Source organism: Epinephelus fuscoguttatus, linkage group LG22 (assembly GCF_011397635.1).
Source record: "Epinephelus fuscoguttatus linkage group LG22, E.fuscoguttatus.final_Chr_v1".
In the NCBI taxonomy this organism is placed as follows: Eukaryota; Metazoa; Chordata; class Actinopteri; order Perciformes; family Serranidae; genus Epinephelus; species Epinephelus fuscoguttatus.
Genome location: NC_064773.1, coordinates 21,615,679 through 21,638,064, shown reverse-complemented (window position 1 = coordinate 21,638,064; position 22,386 = coordinate 21,615,679). Strand labels below are relative to the sequence as shown.

Genomic DNA, 22,386 nt, shown 5'->3' with positions numbered 1-22,386 from the left:
AATTGATAGCTTAGTGTAATTACACAAAGTTAATTAATTAGCCTCTTTTTGGATTCAAAATAAAAGAAATCAAATAACTGAATATAATGATATTTTTTTCTGATAGCCATTTTAATTTTTTTTTAGCCTACCAGGCCCATAACCATGCCCATAACATGGAATGTGAAAGTATGGTATGGCAGAAAAAAAAGGCACAAAAAATGTCATAATGTAGTATGTAACAAAAATATAATTATGCTGTGTATACATGCTGACAAAGTAAGATAAAAGTCATAGTATCATAGTATAGTATGACATAAAGAGGTCATAGTATAGTATGTCATTGAAAAATATCATAGAATGCCAAAAAGTTTTGTTTTTTTTTTTAAAATTGACAGTCTAGTATGAAATTTAAAAAAAACAACAAAAAACTCTTAGTTGAGAAAGCCATAACAAGTCATATTGTAATATGCCATAAAAAATGTCAGGGTATCGAATGTGATCAAAAATGTAGCACATACTATACTATGACAGTTTTATTATATTTTTGTTCATATATTATGATGTTTTATGATATTTTTGACCACATACTACACTATGACTTTTTTATGATATTTTTGATCACATACTATACTATGACTTTTTTATGAAATTTGTGACCACATACTATACTATGACTTTTTTATGAAATTTGTGACCACATACTGTGACTATTTTTTTATATTTTTGATCACATACTATACTATGACTTTTTTAGGGGTGATATTTTTGACCACATACTATACTATGACTTTTTTATGATAATTTGGATGACATACTATACCATGACTTTTTTATGATATTTTTGATCACATACTATACTATGACTTTTTTATGATAATTTGGATGACATACTATACTATGACTTTTTTATGATATTTTTGATCACATACTATACTATGACTTTTTTATGATAATTTGGATGACATACTATACCATGACTTTTTTATGATATTTTTGATCACATACTATACTATGACTTTTTTATGATATTTTTGATCACATACTATACTAAGACTTTTTTATGATATTTTTGACCACATACTATACTATGACTTTTTTATGATATTTTTGATCACATACTATACTATGACTTTTTTATGATATTTTTGATCACATACTATACTATGACTTTTTTAGTGATATTTTTGATCACATACTATACTATGGCATTTTTGTCATATTTTTGATCGCATGCTATACTGTGACCTTTTTTTGATATTTTTGACCACATACTATACTATGACTTTTTATGATGATTTTGATCACACACTATACTATGACGTTTTTATGATATTTTTGATCACATACTATACTATGACTTTTTTATGATATTTTTGATCACATACTATACTAAGACTTTTTTATGATATTTTTGACCACATACTATACTATGACTTTTTTATGATATTTTTGATCACATACTATACTATGACTTTTTTATGATAATTTGGATGACATACTATACTATGACTTTTTTATGATATTTTTGATCACATACTATACTATGACGTTTTTATGATAATTTGGATGACATACTATACTATGACTTTTTTATGATATTTTTGATCACATACTATACTATGACGTTTTTATGATAATTTGGATGACATACTATACTATGACTTTTTTATGATAATTTGGATGACATACTATACTATGACTTTTTTATGATATTTTTGATCACATACTATACTATGACGTTTTTATGATAATTTGGATGACATACTATACTATGACTTTTTTATGATATTTTTGATCACATACTATACTAAGACTTTTTTATGATATTTTTGATCACATACTATACTATGACATTTTTATGATATTTTTGATCACATACTATACTATGACATTTTTAGGGGTGATATTTTTGACCACATACTATACTATGACTTTTTTATGATAATTTGGATGACATACTATACTATGACTTTTTTATGATATTTTTGATCACATACTATACTATAACGTTTTTATGATATTTTTGATCACATACTATACTATGACTTTTTTATGATATTTTTGATCACATACTATACTATGACATTTTTATAATATTTTTGATCACATACTATACTATGACGTGTTTTGTGATATTTTTGATCACATCCTATACTATGACCTTTTTTTTGTATTTTTGATCACATAATATACGATGACGTGTTTTGTGATATTTTTGATCACATACTATACTATGACTTTTTCATGATATTTTTGATCACATACTATACTATGACCTTTTTTTGATATTTTTAATCACTTACTATACTATGACCTTTTTTTTTTTAAATTTTTGATGACATACCATACTATGACCTTTTTTGATATTTTTGATCACATACTATACTTTGACTTTTTCATGATATTTTTGATCACATACTATACTTTGACCTTTTTTTTTTGATATTTTTAATCACTTACTATACTATGACCTTTTTTTTTAAATTTTTGATGACATACCATACTATGACCTTTTTTGATATTTTTGATCACATACTATACTACGACTTTTTTGTGATATTTTTAATCACATACTATAGTATGACTTTTTTTTTTACGATATTTTTGATCACATACTATACTATGACGTTTTTATGATATTTTTGATCACATACTATACTGTGACATTTTTTTTGATATTTTTGACCACATACTACACTATGACTTTTTTTTATGATATTTTTGACCACATGCTATACTATGACTTTTTTATGATATTTTTGACCACATACTATACTATGACTTTTTTGTGATATTTTTGACCACATACTATACTATGACGTTTTTATGATATTTTTGACCACATACTATACTATGACTTTTTTTTTTATATTTTTGACCACATACTATACTATGACTTTTTTATGATATTTTTGACCACATACTATACTATGATTTTTTAGTGATATTTTTGATCACATACTATACTATGACTTTTTTATGATATTTTTGACCACATACTATACTATGACTTTTTTAGTGATATTTTTGATCACATACTATACTATGACTTTTTTATGATATTTTTGACCACATACTATACTATGACTTTTTTTTTATGATATTTTTGATCACATACTATACTATGACGTTTTTATGATATTTTTGACCACATACTATACTATGACTTTTTTTTATGATATTTTTGACCACATGCTATACTATGACTTTTTTATGATATTTTTGACCACATACTATACTATGACGTTTTTATGATATTTTTGATCATATACTATACTATGACTTTTTTATGATATTTTTGACCACATACTATACTATGACGTTTTTATGATATTTTTGATCATATACTATACTATGACTTTTTTTTTTACGATATTTTTGACCACATGCTATACTATGACTTTTTTATGATATTTTTGACCACATACTATACTATGACGTTTTTATGATATTTTTGATCATATACTATACTATGACTTTTTTATGATATTTTTGACCACATACTATACTATGACTTTTTTAGTGATATTTTTGACCACATACTATACTATGGCATTTTTGTCATATTTTTGATCGCATGCTATACTGTGACCTTTTTTTGATATTTTTGACCACATACTACACTATGACTTTTTTTTTTTATGATATTTTTGACCACATACTATACTATGATGTTTTTATGATATTTTTGATCACATACTATACTATGACGTTTTTATGATATTTTTGACCACATACTATACTATGACGTTTTTATGATATTTTTGACCACATACTATACTATGACTTTTTTTTATGATATTTTTGACCACATGCTATACTATGACTTTTTTTTATGATATTTTTGACCACATACTATACTATGACTTTTTTTTTATGATATTTTTGATCACATACTATACTATGACTTTTTTATGATATTTTTGACCACATACTATACTATGACTTTTTTATGATATTTTTGACCACATACTATACTATGACGTTTTTATGATATTTTTGACCACATACTATACTATGACTTTTTTATGATATTTTTGATCACATACTATACTATGACTTTTTTATGATATTTTTGATCACATACTATACTATGACTTTTTTATGATATTTTTGATCACATACTATACTATGACTTTTTTATGATATTTTTGATCACATACTATACTATGACGTTTTTATGATATTTTTGATCACATACTATACTATGACTTTTTTATGATATTTTTGATCACATACTATACTATGACTTTTTTATGATATTTTTGATCACATACTATACTATGACTTTTTTTTATGATATTTTTGATCACACACTATACTATGACTTTTTTTATGATATTTTTGATCACATACTATACTGTGGCATTTTTTTGATATTTTTGACCACATACTACACTATGACTTTTTTTTTATGATATTTTTGACCACATACTATACTATGACGTTTTTATGATATTTTTGATCACATACTATACTGTGACATTTTTTTGATATTTTTGACCACATACTATACTATGACTTTTTTGTGATATTTTTGACGACATACTATACTATGACGTTTTTATGATTATTTTTATCACATACTATACTATGATTTTTTAGTGATATTTTTGATCACATACTATACTATGACTTTTTTATGATATTTTTGACCACATACTATACTATGACTTTTTTATGATATTTTTGATCACATACTATACTATGACGTTTTTATGATATTTTTGACCACATACTATACTATGACTTTTTTATGATATTTTTGATCACATACTATACTTTGACTTTTTTGCCTCATTTTTTAGTTTTTTTTCTTTTCATATTTTCATAGTATGTCATAAAAAGCCATAGTTTGGTCTGTCCAAAAAAACTCATACTATAATTCATCAGAAAAAAATATTAAGTAGTGTAAGTACTTCATGCCTTAAAAAAAGTTATGGTATAGTACGGCATGAAAAAGTCATAGTATAATATGTCATTAAAAAGTCATAGTATAATATGTCATTAAATAGTCATCAGATGGTGTGCCATGAAAAGTCATAGAACACCATGTAATAAAAATGTCATTATCTCAGCAACAAACGTATTGTTTTTATCTAAGTCACAGTATGTCATTCCATTAAAAATGTCAATTATAGTATCCTATAAAAAGGCCACAATAAAAGGTCATAGTGTATCATGCCATACATTTTTATATGATATCATATGTATATTTAGTCATAAAAAATCTTGATATAGTATGCACAAGACAAGTCATAGTGCAGTATACCATATAAATTGTCATAGTATAGTTAGTCATTCAAAAATGTTATAAAAATTGTAGTTTTTGTCATAAAAGTCAAAACAGTAATAATATTGTATGTCATAAAAAAAAGGTTTTTTCTAAGTCATAGTACAATACACTATTAAAAAATCATAAAAATGTTATTGTTTAACATAAAAAAGTATTCAGAAGTCACAGTATAGCATGCAATTAAAAGATTCTTAATAATGTGATAGTAAAGTTTGACATCAATATGTCATAAATAATGCCATTGTGTAGTATACCATACAAATGTCAGTAATTTTATTTAAAAACATTTTTACAGAAGTACTTTTAGTCTTTCTTGAGTCAGATTCTTTTAAGTCACAGCACATTTACTTGTTTACAACATTCTAGTACAATTTAGACCACATCTCGAGGAGGCATCTCATGCAAACAACAAAAAGTACAAGCAGTAGCAGCAGTTATATGTCATCCTCTGCAACAACTGATCTGAAAATGAACAACACCGTGGCTTTGCCTCCCTTGACTTCAGCACACCAGCCCTGCCTGCATGTTGAGATTCAATCACAAGGCAGGGAGAACGGAGGTGAGAAGAATGTTTATTAATACCAGGTGTCATTGTCATTATCAAGATATCTATCCAGACAGAGCTCTCATGTTCACACCAGGTGTAAACGGGGCCTTAATTTATGCGGTGCACCCACACACTCTTTCTACCGCCTGAGAAGGAGAAAGGTAGAGTCTGTGTTTACTGCAGAGTGGCGATGAATGGCTTCCAGTTTCACTTTCATTCATAAAACCTTGCGTACATACAGAAACACTTATGGTTGATCTGGGGAGGACGGTGGATCAGTGAGACACCTTCTTCTCCATCACCTATGTAAAAGATGTGATTGGACAATCCTTATTGGGAGCTTGTCGCAGTGAGTCATTCCTTCCCAGATGACATGATGGTGACCCTATGCATGTCTGTACTCTTCATGGTCTCTCTGCTTTAACATGCTCTTGTCTTCATTCTGTCTTGCTTACAGTGCCCCACATTCATTTAGATTGATTTCTACTTTTGTAAACTTGCCTGAGTCCCTTAACTTTGCTTGTTTCCTGTTCCTCCATGTTGATGCTCAGCCTGCTGTCACCTCTGTTCTTTTAGTCTTCGACATAATTCCTTTCACATTGCTTTCTTTATCTGCTTATTCCCCCTCGCTTTCTAATGTCCCGTCTGTCCCTCTTATTTGTTTTACCTCTGTCCTGTGTCTTATTCCCTTTGCCATGTCCCCTTTTAATCCCCGTGTCTCCCTCGTAAACCCTCTCTCCCCTCTTATTCATTTTACCCCCTGTCCCTCCGCTCCTTCGTATTTCCATATCCCTGAGCTGATTCCCTTGTCCCCTCGCTTACAGCCTGTTGTATTCCCTGTCTCTCTTCTCATCCGTTTATCACTGGCCCTTGTTCTGTTAATCCCCGAGGGTTTTGTTTATTTGTGTTGGAGCTGCTTTTACAGCTTGCGACTGACCCCACCTATTTTCTCACCAGTCATTTGAACAGCAGGGCTGCTTTGCAGCTACTCCACCAATTAACATACCATTAGCATAATATTTGCATGTGTGCATTAGGGTGTTGATGGGGAGAGAAAATAACAGTTTTACAGGTTTTTTTTTTCTTCTCTTTCCTTGTCTCAAAAAAATATATATTTCATGGAATGACGTGAAAGCGCCCACGGGCTTCTTTATCTCGCTTTGATACTGCTGTTCAGCGAGCAACATCATGTTTTCAAGTTTGCTGTGAGAAGTTCTGCGGCTCTTGAGTGACTGGCCCACCTACACGCGAACATCTGATGATTATCATTTCTAATTTGTTCAATCACGATTCAGTTTTACTCAAACTGTTATATAATGGTCAGTCCTTTTACGCTCTGCTGGTGGATGAAATGTAATTAGTGAGGAAAACAGAGCTTGGATGATTTATCCAAATCATTTAAAGTTGTGTAAATGTGGTTTTCAGTAACGAACAGGATGTAAAGTCAGATCATGGAGGTCAAAGGTGAAGGAAGGGGACAAAAGAAGATGATACCAAACACACAGGAAGGCTTATGAATGAAAGAAGGAAGTGGGCACACGTCATTGAGAAAGAGAGAGAACACAAACAATCACAAACATGACAGGAAGTAAACAAATACATACATTTTGTTTGAGACAGACAGACAGGGAGAGAGGGGTGAAAGTAGGCCAGCTGCTGCCGCCGCCGCCGCCACTGATGAAGCCGGTGAGTGTTTCATGTGGCGGCTGAGCAGAGGGGCGACGTGTCAGGGGGAGTGGAGCCAGTTTCCCACTCTTGATTGGGATCAGCCCGCGGGCCTCGCTGTTCTGCTGCGCGCCACGCCTGTCCCTCACACACCGCCGCTCTCAGATGTGTCACATTAGGGCCGTCGCTCAAACACTGACGGCGCTTTGTGATTGTTCGTCTTGTGTCACGCTGATTACTTTGCTCATTGAAACCTGACTGAAGGAAGTGCGTGAAGTTGCAGCGAGGGGAAGTCGGGCTAATATCTGCTCGGTCATTGGCCCGCGTTTTTCTTTCAACCCTCCCAATCAGCTCGTCTCGTGTTGAGTCAACCCTTCTCTCCTCCAGAAACAACAGATGCCAGATACAACCGACTGAACATAATCTGTCATGTTTGTATTTAAGACACAAGGACTGAGCAGTGCTGTCATGTGATAATGTGATATGTGCTACATGTGAACTGTCACACATTAATCCTACGTGTAAAACTCCTCACACTTAAATCACGGGAAATAAAGTAACTGGGTGGCCATCTGCCAAAATGATAAAAATATATATATTTAATATACCATATGCTTGCATATCTCTATTTTATTTTGCATCTCAGCATCGTGTTACTTCATTTTTATGGTTTGAGTGCAGGCACTTTCTGATATGGGATTATTTTATGGACTCTTAATGCATCAGCCACCTAATATTAACGGCCAGGCGGAGGGCCTCTTCTCACTTTTTTAGCATCGTCGAGAACAAGGGGTGACTGATGAAATATTTGAAAAATTTTGCAGCTTAAGTACTTTGCTGAAATCATTTTTATGAGACTTTTACGATTGCCTTTTTTGCTGTTTTAATGATGCTGCAGTTTGTGTGTACACTATCAGACAGGGGATTAGCCAGCTGCCAGAATGGAGGATGAAGGACGAAGAGACAGCTACATGATATGTGCTTTTTGGGCTTCAATTGATGTAATTGTGAGCTCTTTGCTGCTCTATTTGCTCCTGGACTCAACTAGACAATCATGTATTTTCAAAATAAAAGAACCTGGATTCTCAGGCTTTCATTTTCCAATATAAAACCATAATTAAACCATATTTTTTGGAATATTTGCACATCACAACCTGATTAGTCATCACCTGCCTGTCTTGTTTTAACTGTATTGCCTCGTGTTTTATGTCTGCAGCTTAATGTAATTTCATAATTCTCGTCATTCAGACAAGGGTGTATTTTGGTTCAACATTGGAGAGGGGGCACATATGATAAAGGGGGTTGGGGGAGGTCCTCCAACTGGAAACGTTAAGCATCAAAACACTTTCAGCAATTTCTGGCATTCTGGTGAGTTTTATTCATCAATTTATGCGTTAAATGTCTTTAATTCTGTCAAAATAAAAGTCCTCTGCTACTTTCAGGAAACAAATGCACGTTCTGAACAATGCGGGGGACATGTCTCCTGCGTCTCCGCTGAAATCTGCATCTACGCATCACAAAACATTCTCTTCAACAATAAAACATGTTGCAATACAGTCTGATTTTACACTGCTTCTTTTTAATTCCACTCTGCAGCTCCACAACATTCAGCCTGTGCGTGTTCAGTCCTTCCTCCCGCATTGTGAAATGTGTGCTCACGCAGTATAAATGCAGTTATATATAATATCTGGTAGGCCTGTTGGCCGCGGCTGCTCTGCTGCACTCAGCTCTCTAGCTGCTCTTGTCTCTGTATAATCCCCCCTCCTCATGAATACATTAACGCCGGAGCCTTAAACTCAGCTTAGCTGGCGGCTCAGCGTCACAGCACATCCTATTACCGACTTTAAATCATTAATGTGACATCGTTTTCACTCAATTTCCAAACACCCACGGTCGAAAACTGCATATTTCACTGAGCCGGTGCAGAGAGAGGGCCGCGCTCAAAGTCACACAGTTGGCTCGACGCATGCGCAGGAGGGGGAAACATATACGTGCGTCTTTGAGCTGGATTTACACAAGCAGGAAAAGTTAGAGCAAATTAAATCATATTGAGAATATGCACAGAAAAAAACCCCAAGAGGCACTGAGATGTAAATACGAGCCCACTGTAATAGTTTTCACTCTTTGTCTCAACTATTGTGATGGAAATAGCCGGTGGATAATTGTGGTTTAAGCTGAGCTAACTCCTACAGTACACCTTAGGGTGTGTGTACAGTATGTGTGTGTGTGTGTTGCCACCGTTTGCTTCCTCCAGCATCTCGTGTACTGCTGACAATAAAGGAAAAGAAGGAGAATCTGAATCCCCCATTTTCTTGCTCCTCAACTATTCACACATAAACCTTTTCTCAGGTTTTTACCTCCAGGCTGGCTCTGAAAAATTCACAACGCCCAGAGAACAACTAGCTATAGTCCTTCACTTACCGTAGGAGTTGTGGATCTGCCCCCGTCGTGCCTCTTTATTGCATCAAAAGGGCTTTTTTGTGCGGAGCTATGGTAATTAGCAAAGCACGTAAAATCATCTCCTCTGAGTGCATTTAACTGTTTTTATGCGAGCGGCGTCGGACGGGGCGGTGGGGGTTGATTGCTGAACATATGGACACAGATGGGGGACAGCGTTTTAATGGGCGCACTGAGTGGGGTTTTGTGTTTTTAACCCTTGAAAGTGGAGGCATGAACATCCTCAACATCCTTAAGCGAGCATCAATTAAAGATTTTGCTTTTAAAGCGGCGACAGCAGCACAGGCGGCTGGCGCTCTTTACACGCGGTCAGAGTACACAGTCTTCCTTTTTTTTATTTTGTTTGTGACGAGCACATGTGCACACACACATTTCATCACTCACCCCCCCACACAAGCCCCCCCTTCTCTCCGCCCATGTCCCTTGTTGTGCTTAATTAGGTTATCAGGTTGCTAACGGGCCGTGATTCGGCTCCACGCCTCCCAGCTGGCCCTCTGATTGGAGGGGCAAGAAGGTGGACTTAGCATAATTAACACGTTGTTATGGAGATGATTGAATTGTTCGGCGACACACGGGCAGTGCCACCACGGTGATGGCTCACATTGTGTCATGGAGGGGAATATGGGAGACGTAAAACAGGTGGAAAACAACAAAATTTGATTTACATATCCAAGGATTTAAGTTTCATTTCAAAATCTGGCAGGTGGACACATGTAGCAGGAGGTTCGGGGGTCCTCGGACAGGAAATAGAGGGTGTTAAGCACTTAATTTCCTGCATTATGGAGAGTTTCATGCACCAATTTATGGTGGAGATGTCTTTAATTTTGTCAAAATAAAAGCCCCCCCACCCCAAATCTACGCCTCTGCACATATCACCTGTTTATCCCTGATTTAACTCACTCCAGTTGAACAGTTTGTGCACATGTACTTGTGTATTTACCATTCTGGTTTCATCACTACCATATAAACTTGTGTGGATACATTCACTGTCCCCTCCATCGCCATTTTTTCCTGCACAATAAGGCCATGGCAGTGTATATTTGTGTTTCTGTGAATATGTTGGAGCTGTAAAACCATTGTGTGAATGTATGTGTGGAAAGAAAGAAGTGACCAGGACCAGCACAAGTTTTTTTTACCGAACACATTGCTGTCTTTATTAGAGCCTTGTCTGGCAGTAATACTGAAAAAAAAGTGAACTTAGAACAGATGGTGGTGGCAGCCCACGGCTTTTTTTTTTTCCTGTTTTTTCTTTATTTCTTTGATATTTTTCTTCATTTTTTTTTGTGAGAGTGCTGCGACTCTTGCTTTTCTGTGGCATGGATAACATCAATAAAAGAGACAGTAGGGAGAGAAAAAAAAAGAAATATACAACTTATATTACACTGTGTTATGAACAAAATATAAATCTATAACTCTATGTTATATTTACATAATTATCTTTCTTGATTTTTCAAGTTGAGATGGTAGGATATTTTTTTTTCTTTTAACTTGTAATAATTCTCACTTTGTTTTGAGCTCCACTCATGACTTTGATTGTCTTAAATAATATCATCATCATCATCATTTTCATTGTCTTGATATGGGGGTCAGACCTTGCCAGCAGGGATGATTGACGTCTTAATGCCCCACCCACCCACCTGATACCCTAAAAATGGATTGATCCACTTAGTCCCCTCTCTCCAGCATCGGGTTGAACCATGGCGTGATAGCAGGGGTGACTATACAGCAAAAATTAAGACCCAGAGGCTCATCGTGTGGCGTGGAGCAAACATCTACAGCGAGAATGATTGTGGGAATCACTATGTGACAGCACACCTGAAGAGTAGTCATGGCTCCTGCAGCGTCGCGTGGAGCTCAAACAAAGCAAAGAGCTCCTGATGAGAAGTGACTTTAAAGATACTGTAGATAACGCCTGGTCGTCTCACACACACACACAGACAGTGGAACACCTCGGTGGATCACGGTAAACACTGCTTTCCTATGATTTAAAAAACGAAAGAAAAAAAAAACACCAAACAAATATATGTACAGGATTTTAAATCTAGAACTCTAGATTTCATAAAACAGAAAAAAGAACAGCATAGGATTCGTTTGGTTGTCACGATAATCTCTTCATTTTAAAATGTGTGTGTTTGTGCATGTATGTGTGTGTGTGTGTGTGGATCCGAGCCAGAGGTGTTCCACTGTGCGTCGGTGAGGCGACCAAGACTAGTAAACGGGGACGGGACTCTTTGTTCACAGAAAACAGTTTCCAAAAAGTGATAAAACTGATTTCCAAAAGAAAAAAAAGGCAAAATAAAAGAGAGGAAACTTCACATTATACATTATAATAACCATTACAAATAAAATTATAATAACAATAAAAAAAAATCATGTTCTTCTTTTTCTCGGAGTCTGAGTGCTTTTTAGAAATGGGTTTGGACGTCGTGAAAAGGTTATGTCTTCAGCTCGGAGGGGGCCGGTGTCGGGTCTGTCAGTCCAGCTCGCTGTCCTGACGTCTGCCCGCTCGCCTGCCCACCCGTCCGGAGGATTAATACAAAACGAACGCATCAAAAAAAAAAGGGAACAAAAGAATGCAAAAACAAAGCAAGGTAAAATGACAACTTTTGTTTAGATCTAAATACCTACCAGCTAAATAGAATAATGTTTCATCGACTGTCATAGTTTCATATGGTCATAAAAACCCGATAAAGAGGAGAAAAATAAATTATACTGTACATAACTTACTAAACTTAGGAAACGCTGACCATCCTTATAATTATTGTTAATAATATTATTAGACTAGAGGCAGTTTGAAGAGAAATAATAAAATACAGTATTCAAATACAAACAGAAACACTGACTGGCTGCTTCAGCTCAGCTCCGCCCACTTGGGACAGCAGGACGATGTTGATTGGAGGGAGCAGGAAAACACTGAGGAACAGAACAACAGCTGTGTGTGTGAGTGTGTATACGTGTGTGTGTGTGGTACAGTAAATAACAGCAGCAGTGTAAGCCCGTCTCTCTGTATTTTTCTCACACTGGAAATGAGATTTCACACACGTGTGCAAACGCCCCGATAAATGAGTACACACAGCACACACCGACACACACTCGAGCTACTGATGTTTTGCCCCGGACGAGATCGCGATAGAGGGACGGAGCGCCAAGAAATCTGGTGGATTGTCTCACAACACAGTGCTTTCGTTTCTGCTCCGTGACGCCAGCGAGACTCCCCTTCTCCCCCCCCGTGAAAAGCCCTCAAAGCGGGACGGTCCACGCTGTACCGGTCAGTCCTGGCTGGACCGTCCCATCGGGCTCCAAAGCGGGGGGAGGGGAAGCGGGCGGTCACAAAAACACAGAGAAAAAAGATGGGGGAACCGCTGACAGCACACTGCGAGGTCGAAGAAAAGATATGTTTTTGTTAAAAATAAACATGTCTGATGTCTTTTAGGTGCTTTACAACAAAAGGGGGAAAAAAGAAATGTCTCTTTTTTCTATTATTATTCAAACTTGTAGCACAAAAACAACAAATCACATTCACAAGCCACTTATTGGCACCGTGTACCTGAGTGAGAATATTATAGAACCAAAGAACAAAAAAAGCTGTTTTTTTTTTGTTTTTTTTTTTAAAAGTGTCTCTTGATAATAAACAGGTCCGCCATCTTAAAGTGTCATCTGTTAGCCTTGGACAGGTCCACTGATCCGTCTTTCATTTTTAAAACGTCTCCTTTTTCTCTAGAAATGGGTTTAAAAGGTCGCTTTTTGAGTGTGATTTTTATTTCTCCTCACTCGTGGCATTACACTCAAAGTCTTGCAGTAGTACTTGAATATTCCTCAGCAAGCGTCGGAGGCTGGCTTGGTCGTCTCTTCCTCCCAGACTCCAGTTTGTGTAACAGTCAGTGTGAGTGACAGGTCCTGTGCTTCAGTTGATTGATCAGATGCTGGTATCAGGACTCCAGTGGGAGGGGCTCGGCTCTGTTAGAAGAGTCCATGTTAGTCGGGAGGGGAGGAGAGGGAGGGAGGGAGGCGGGGGTGGTGAGATTGGGGATTCAAGGTGATTGGCAAAAAGAGAAAGTTTTCTTCCTGATTGGTGGGTTTTGGGATTGTGTGGGATTAACCAGCTGTGATTGGCTTATAATTAGGGCGGCTGTCGCGCCGTCCTATTGGGTGATATGGTTCTCATTGTCGCTGGTGTAATCTGCCTCCTCATCCTCGTAGTCAAAGTCGTCGTACACGTCGCCGTTGCTGTCGTCCAGCCGTAGCTCCTCCTCCTTGATTCGTGGCTCGTCCCCCTTCAGGCCGGCCATGTGGGGGTTCTGGTGGTGGTTGGCGTTGGGTTCTGGGCTGCTGGACATGCTCGAGTGCTCTGAGGGCATCTGGGGTGAGGGCATCCCCGCCATGGAGAGGGCGCCTGGGTAAACCACGCCTGCGGAGGACAACGGCAACTGGCCCTGCTGCCTGTAACACACACAGAGGAAGCATTTCAGTACATGAGAGGCAGCGTACGAGCAGCCAGGGTAGCCATTTCTCTGTTTCCAGTCTTTGTGCTAAGCTAAACTCATATTCACTGTACAAACATAAGAATGATACTCTCATTTAACTCTTGGCATGTTAAACTCATTTGTTTGTCCACTTATTATGAACAGTTCAACCAAAGATTTTTCTTCCTTGAATGTTTTTTAGTGGTCTGAAGAGAGGTGACATGCTGATGTTATTCACAAAAAAAGAGAAGATTTGAGGAAAGTCCGAAAAATTTGTGTTGCAAAATTCCTAACCCAAAATCCTCCCAGGATGGAAACCACTGTCGCACGCTCAAACACAGGAATTTTCACTCAAAGGTTAAAATTTAAAACATGTGAGTACATTTAAAGTCTGCTCAAGTGGAGCTCAGGCACACTCAGGTGGTGCTACTCATAGGTGGAATTGTTAAATATTGTAAAGTTTTAGCAAAAATTCATGTGTTTGGGAAGTACTGAGCATACGACTGGATAAATGGGACTTGGATTATATTGCATGAGTTCAGTGAGAGTTTGTAAATGAGGTTTTGATATAGTTTTGTTGTTGTTAAACGAGGTCCAATGACTTAAATTCATCAAATTTTTTCTCGGTTTTTGGATTCTTCCCTCACCATGGAGCCATGCAAGCAAAAACAAGGATTTTTTTTCACAAATTAACAAATCTTGTAATTGATATACAAATGGCCATTTTGCAAGTGGAATATTCTTCTAAGAAAAAAGGAAATGACAGCATCAACTACATTGTGAGAAGATTTAATTAAAAAAAAACTTTAACCTGAAGTGTAAAGCAAAAATAAAGTAAAACAAACAACGAAAAGAAAAGAGTTAACAATAGGAGAATTACTAGAAAAACAGACATTAAAATTAGAAAGGTTATTTCAAACCTTGTGGCTGGTGTTGTTTCACTGAACATTTACAGCAACAATATTAAAGCAAATATACGTTCATGCTCATTGAGTACTGTTTTTTGTAAATTCAAATGATTTTAAAATCAGGTAAAAAAAATAAAACCTACTCTATCTGCTTATCAGACGATAAACACTGAAAACTAAATTCTACTGAGGTATAGAAACTATTTCCTCTCTCCAGTTCTCTTACCCCACACTGAAGTACTGTCTCATTTCCTGTCTGCGGGACCTCATGATGGCCTTGTACTCGCCTATGCGCAGCTTCTTGCCATCCACCAGGCAGGTGCGTTTGGGCCGCGGCTTGTACTTGTAGTCCGGGTATTTTTCCAGATGCTGCTTGCTGAGGCGAGCCTGCTCCTCGTAGTAGGGCTGCTTCTCCAGGTTGGTCATGGCTTTCCAGCGTGAGCCTGGACAGAGTGACGATAATGATCAGTGTCAGTTATGTACTGTATCTCTTTGGATAATAAATACAAAAGTAGAAAAAGACGGATAAAATTGTTGCAGTGTGACAGATGACAGCAAAGAAGTTCAAATAAAAATAATCATGATCATTATTTAGAAGCAAAATGATAAAAATCAGCTCAAAGAATTCATTTAAATTGAGTGTGTAGGTCGGCTTTAAGATCAATTACAGTGTGTGTGTGAGGAACAAATGTCTGCGCAGCACGCGTGACCCGACATCACATGTGCATACCGACACATTAACATGCTCGCACATCCACAAAGACGCACACATAATGGCGAAGTTTCGCCCACAAAGAAAAAGGCGAGAGAGAAAAAAGGCTCATAAGGCGAGCCGTGAGGACGACAGGTACTTATTCAAACTAATGAGGACTTCATTTAACCTGCTGTCATCTCTCAGTTCAGTTTCTGCTCATAGATTTGTAGTATCAGTCTCCTGCCTCTGTGTGTGTGTGTGTGTGTGTGTGTGTAATCTTGAGCATGTCTTCCCCTGTGTGTTTCATATCTGGTCTGAATTTGCACTTGACTACTGTATGTTTAATGGGTAAAAGCTGTCAGCACTTGGCTGTTCTCGCTCTCTGTCTTTCTCCCTCTCTGTTCTGCGATCTGTTAGCAATCGAGAGAGAGGGAGAGACAGACGCGGGGGGGGGGGGGGGGCTTATTAAAACCAGATTTCCCTGTGTTATAAAACGCTTAGGAGCTCTTTAAAATGTCAGGGCCGATCCCGGCGGTCCGGGGGAAATGTCAGGCGGCCTCGCGCTGCTTGTTTAATGCATAATGAATTATATCATCATTTGTCGGAGCCGTGCTCTCCCCAGCCGTTCATTAACAGCCGCTTACACAATGCCACTGCTTGTAATGAAATCACTGTGCGTGTTTGAGAAAGTGGGGAAATAGAATCCGCAGTACGTGCATCTTCCCGTTCGCTTGGGTTGCGGGTGGCGGTGGTTTGGGTGACGAGGGGTGGAGGCAGAGGCGCCTGTCAGTCAGAGCAGAGTGTGAGTGAGGGTCTTACCGAGGATCTTGCTGATGTTGGAGTTGTGCATGTCGGGGAAGGCCTGGAGGATCTTTCTCCTCTCGTCCTTGGCCCAAACCATGAAGGCGTTCATTGGCCGCTTGATGTGCGGCTCGGCGCTGCCACGACCCCGAGCCTCCCGAAATATTCTGGAGTCTGACACACTGGGGGAGCCTGAAGGGGAGGAGAAGAAGATTAATGTGAGGAGAGGCAGACAAAAGTCACACTAAATATGACTATAGACATAAAGTAGGTGGTTTACAGAAAATTCCCAGTACAGAAAAAAACAATTACCCTCAAATTTAGTGTTTTTTAAACTTTTTTTTTTTTTAATTGAAACTGAAGAGATTACATATTAAATAATGGGCTGAGCATTTTTGTTGCTTCTTCAGCTAAAGAAACCATATAAAATCTCAAAAAAATGTACAAAGCTGAAATAGTACCAAGCCCATGACAACCTGTTTTCTAAAACAGCAACATAAAATATATTATTTTATAACCTCTTAACAGTACATTATATTAAAATTATAATATTATATCAAAATTTAACTCCTAAAACTACTTAGTATCACATTTTCAAGCCTTTTTAAATTAAAAAAATCCCACACTTTATGTCACTTAAATGACTGCAAGCATGTGTGTGGGTCCAAGGGTGTAAGTTGACATCAGAAGGACACATATGAAACACAGGATTTAAAGAACTTTTGAGCGTCAAATACTTTATTTCCTGCATTCTGGTAAATGTTTCTGCATCGATTTATGGTATCAGTGTCTTTAATTATGTCAAAATAAAAGACTTCCATGTTTTTATTTGTAGGGACAAATGCACATGCTGTAAACACTGGAGTGGAGCGAGTCCCCTGTGTCCCCTCGAAAATCGACACCTGTGTGTGTGTGTCCCTGTGTGTGTGTGTCCCTACCGTCAGAGTCTCCGCTCATGGTGAAGTCCAGCATAGCGTGGCTGAACTTGTCCTCCGCCTGCTGCTTCAACTGTTGACTCAGACTCTCCAAGGCAGCCTTGTCCTAAACGACATAAACAGTTCACAGTTGCAGTCGATCAGCCAGAGTGAGTCACTGGGTGTGAATATATGAATGGGTGAAACCACGGACCTGTAGTTAACTTATAACTAATTTGAAAAGGATTTTATTACAGTTTAATCTCTGATATTATTTATTACGATAGTTGTATAATTCTTTTAAGTCACAATTCGCCATTTTAGATAACCACAGAAATCAAATTAGATACTCTTTAGCCTCAAGCCAGTCGATCCAAAAGAAAATCAATTTATAAGTTTCAAATCAAAGAAGTAATCTCCGTCATTTTCCCCTCTGATCTGAAATAAATCGTTTAATAATAATTCTTTTTATCAGTGAATCCAAACACAGAGAACACAGACGAACACCGGCAGCGATTTCAGCAGATACAAAGTTTGTGTTTTGGTTCGTTTGGATGTAAATTTGTGGAAATGTTAATGTCAACAGCAAATTGTTAGAGTGCTGTACGCCTGCATGCTTGAACACACATCTGTGTGTATGTTTGCATGTGCAAGAATGTTGATTACATTTAGTCCTATTTGGATGTTTACCGCGTTGTGTGTATACTGTATATTATATGTGTGTGCCTGTGTGTGTGTGTGTGTGTGTGTGTGTGTAACGACTCCTGGCAGCCACCTGCGAGAGTGGAGTGCAGCGGCTTGCCTCTCTCTCGCAGAGGCCCCCGAGGGTCGACGCATTAGAGAGAGAGAGAACGGGAGAGTGCAGCGCGGACGAGAGCGAGGCCACGCCGCACGGCCCCCTGGGTATTTATTACAACCAATAAAAGGCTGATTTACTGAGCATTTACATGCTTAATGCAAGCAGCCGGCACACTCTACGCTACACTGTCGATGAACACACACACACTCGCACGTACACACACACACACACACCGCAGTGCACCAGCGCCAGCATTTTACAGTTTAATTATACGATTAGGAGCGCTACCCAAAACACTGTCGTCTTCTAAAACAACCTTCCAAAAAGTGTCCCTCTCCATTTACATGTGACCCTGGCGAGCTGGATGGCTGGATGGGAGGAGGGCAGAATGATAATGAAATGCATTTTCTCTGTTTTTAGTCCAGCAGAGTTTAATTGTTAGAGATAATTTCCCCCCCAGATTGGAATAAATACCGCTAAAAAGACAGAGAGGGGGAGAGGGAGAATGTGAGGCAGAGGCGCACTGCGGAAATGCGCTCTATTTGTTTATTTGCAAGCCATTTAAAGAGTATTTTATTTTGAATTTATTATGTTTTAATAAACGAACAATAATCTGCCAGTGGGGTTGAACTGAGTTAGTCATTTTGTATGTAAATCAGAAATATTTTAAGAATTTCTCTCATTTCACACAAATGATCAGCATCATTCAAACCTTGATCAAGGGGGGGGGGGGGGGGAGCATAAATGTGTCTCACTTAGATTTTAATATGTGGTTACAAAGGGTTTTTTTTCCCTGCGTGTGAGACAGAGACGGAGATGAGCAGGGAGACGGAGTGGATGACAGCCTAGTCTGACATTAAACCCCAGTACAGTACATGAGAAAAGTGGATTGAATGGCTGACACTGGAGCCAAGACACAAAGTAGCGACAAAACTAATCCTCTGAGTGTGTCAGAGATGACACTGTTGTACGCTGAGAGCTCGCTGGCTTCACACTCGTGCTGCACAAAGCCAAAGGGCCGAGGGAACGGGAGTCAGCGTGGAGTGCGCGGCCTCGGAAGCTGAGGAAGAGTCGCGTTTCTATCAGAAAATGATCTAAAATTTAAAGAATTTACATTAAAAAAAGACTTTATCATTTAACACATTTTCTCTAAATCTTAGTTTTACATGCAAAAAAATCTGGTAGAAATATATCACAGAATAAGGCTAATAAAATTGATAATTTCCACTGTTATAACTGAGAGGAATAATGTCAGGAAAACCTCTATTTCATCTCATTTCACTGAATTCTTACAAGATAACAAACAGCAGCTAAACAAGAAATGACGAGAATTATATAATAAAATTAAGCCTGGTATTTAATTATCCCCTGCAGTGGAGTAAAACAGCTAAATACCTCCATCTAATGCACTGAATGTGTGGAACAAGCTGTAAAATACGCTCCTGAAAAACAGCTACATCTCCCGATGTTCCCCCTCTCCCCAGTCCTCTCCCTGGCGTGAATCTAATTGGCTATTAGACTGAATCCTTTCTACAGTATCTACATTATATTACGATCTACACTCTGTCTAAATGTGCACAAAAAAACCTGAGCTAATACATAAATCAGTGTGGGCTTGACTGTTTGAAACACATTAGATGAGAGAGTCGGGGAAAAAAAAAGGAAGAAAGAGAAAGAGACAGATAGAGCTGTTGAATGTCAGCGGTGCAGATGCTTCAAGCACACTGTTGCTCTGTGAGTGTGTATGTGTGTGTGCATGCGCGTGCACCAGCTGACTCCCAGTGTGTTTAACAAATAACCACAATTTAGCCACGCTGCCGAGGAGCCGGCGCCGTCACTTCACATTACCGTCTCCCCAACGCTCCGCTCTGCCACACACATACGCGCACACACACACACACACACACACACAAGTAGCCCTGCAGTGCGCCTCACAGACACACTCATTACCTCCGAGACGCCTCTGGTTTTACCTTATCTGGCCCTGTTTAGCTTCAACACATTTCAGCGTGCACATTGTACACCGCTTTACCTCCTACATGGTGCAGTAGGGATGGCATATGGCAAGACAAATTATTACACACTGACAATGAGACGGTACAGCCTGTGATGACTTTTTTTTTCCGGCATCTTCGGGTGAATTTATGAATTTAAACCTTCCGTATGGTGGTATTTTTTTCTCCTTGAGATAATCTACACACTCTGCTTTAGTTTTTGACGCTACTGATGTGTGGGAGTCATTTGTTATAATAATTATAAGATGCAAAAAAGAAATGTGTCAATAAAGACTGTATTTCAGCGTTGATTTTCATCCCAAAGAGCAAATTAAAATATAAATAAAGATTAAAACAAGAGGTCCTTTTGATGCTATAATGGAGCTCCAGCTATGATGTGTAATATATCAATACAATAATACCGTATCATAAAGTGACAGCTGACCTTTTGAACTTCTGTTGTTATGAACTGAGATTGAACTCATAAAGCCTTGCAACCATAAATCTCATGAAAATAAAATACCACGGATGCTTGTGGCGAATAAGCGGCGTTTTAAGTTCTAGGTTTTAATGGGATGAAAACACATTTTTCTGTTAACCTCAAGAAATTGAAGACTATCTGAAAACCTTGATTTTTGTAGCTCCTTTAATGCTTCGGGGTCAGCTGTCACACTTTGTTGCCTGTTGCTAAGGTTACAGCACAATACGGCACCGTGCGTTGTTACACAGGGATTTAAAGCGGTTTTACCTTGTCGGAGCGTCCATTGTTGAGGCTGAGGTTGCTGACGGCGGCGACCTTGGCGTCCAGGACCTGCTGCTCTCTCTTCAGCTGCTCCTTCATCTGCCGGGCCTCTGCGAAGGCCTTGGTCACCGCCTCGTGGTCGTTCAGGTAGGCCGTTGAGGAAAGCGACGACAACAAGTCTGCTGAGACACAGATGGGGACACAGAGAGGGGACGGATGCTTAATTAATTCATCTACTGTATTTGTACTTTAAGTGTATTTTTTTTTTTAAAGATTATTTTTTGGGCTTTATGCCTTTAATTGACAGGACAGTGTGAAATGGGGAGAGAGAGAGAGCGGGGGGATTACATGCAGCAAGGCGTTGCAAGCCGGAATCGAACCTGCGACCGCTGCAGCGAAGCATCACCTCTGTAAATGGGGCGCCGGCACTATCTACTATGCTACCGACGCTCCACTTTAAGTGTATTTAAAAATAATGAGAGAATACCAGAGAGAAGAGCAGTGTGTGTGTGTGTGTGTGTGTGTGTGTGTTTGTTAAGATGACAGGGAGTTTTCATCCAGAATAAATTTTCCCCTGAACCATAAGGTAAAGACATTAACATACACTTGATGAGGGGCGTTTGCTGGGGCATCCGTGTGTGTGCGTGTCTCACTGTCTTTCTTTTTCTGTATCTCCCTCCCTCTTTCTCACACACTCACACACTGACCACTTGACAGTCGAGCTGGGCATGTGAGTCAGAGTGTGCCCCTAGCTAGCCTTGCTACAAGCTTCCCACTGCCTCCTCCACCTGCCCTCAGCTGTAAACACACACACATGGACAGACAAAAAAACAGATACAAACATAGGCACTCACTCACAACTTCTACCCCTGGATATCTCCTTTAAATCCCATTAAAACACCCACCTTGCCACACACACACACACACACACACACACACACACGCACACGCACACGCACACGCACACACATCTCTTTTCATCTGAACCCTCACAGTTCTACTTTGCAGAGAGGCGACCACATGACTCTTATTATGGCTAAAAAGTCCTGCTAATTTCCCCAGTAGAGAACATCTGTCCCACCACCTAACAAAGATCAGATCTCACCGCTCCTCCTCGCCGCCTA

At 38.3% G+C, this 22,386-nt stretch overlaps 1 protein-coding gene across 14 annotated transcripts in view; it reads right to left on the bottom strand.

Moving 5' to 3' along the window:
- Positions 1 to 11,087: 11,087 nt before the first annotated feature.
- sox5 (SRY-box transcription factor 5) overlaps positions 11,088 to 22,386 on the bottom strand; it is a 311,103-nt gene continuing 299,804 nt past the window's right edge. For 10 of the 14 annotated variants that reach the window (XM_049566743.1, XM_049566742.1, XM_049566744.1 and 7 more), the window contains 5 exons: positions 21,269 to 21,444; positions 17,752 to 17,854; positions 16,832 to 17,005; positions 15,545 to 15,761; positions 11,088 to 14,387 (listed from right to left, as the gene is read on the bottom strand). In XM_049566743.1, the coding sequence (XP_049422700.1) occupies positions 14,090 to 14,387; positions 15,545 to 15,761; positions 16,832 to 17,005; positions 17,752 to 17,854; positions 21,269 to 21,444 (968 nt within the window). In that variant the 3' untranslated portion in view covers positions 11,088 to 14,089. The remainder of the gene's footprint in view (positions 14,388 to 15,544; positions 15,762 to 16,831; positions 17,006 to 17,751; positions 17,855 to 21,268; positions 21,445 to 22,386) is intronic. The other 4 variants (XM_049566750.1, XM_049566738.1, XM_049566749.1 and 1 more) reach the window with 1 other exon arrangement.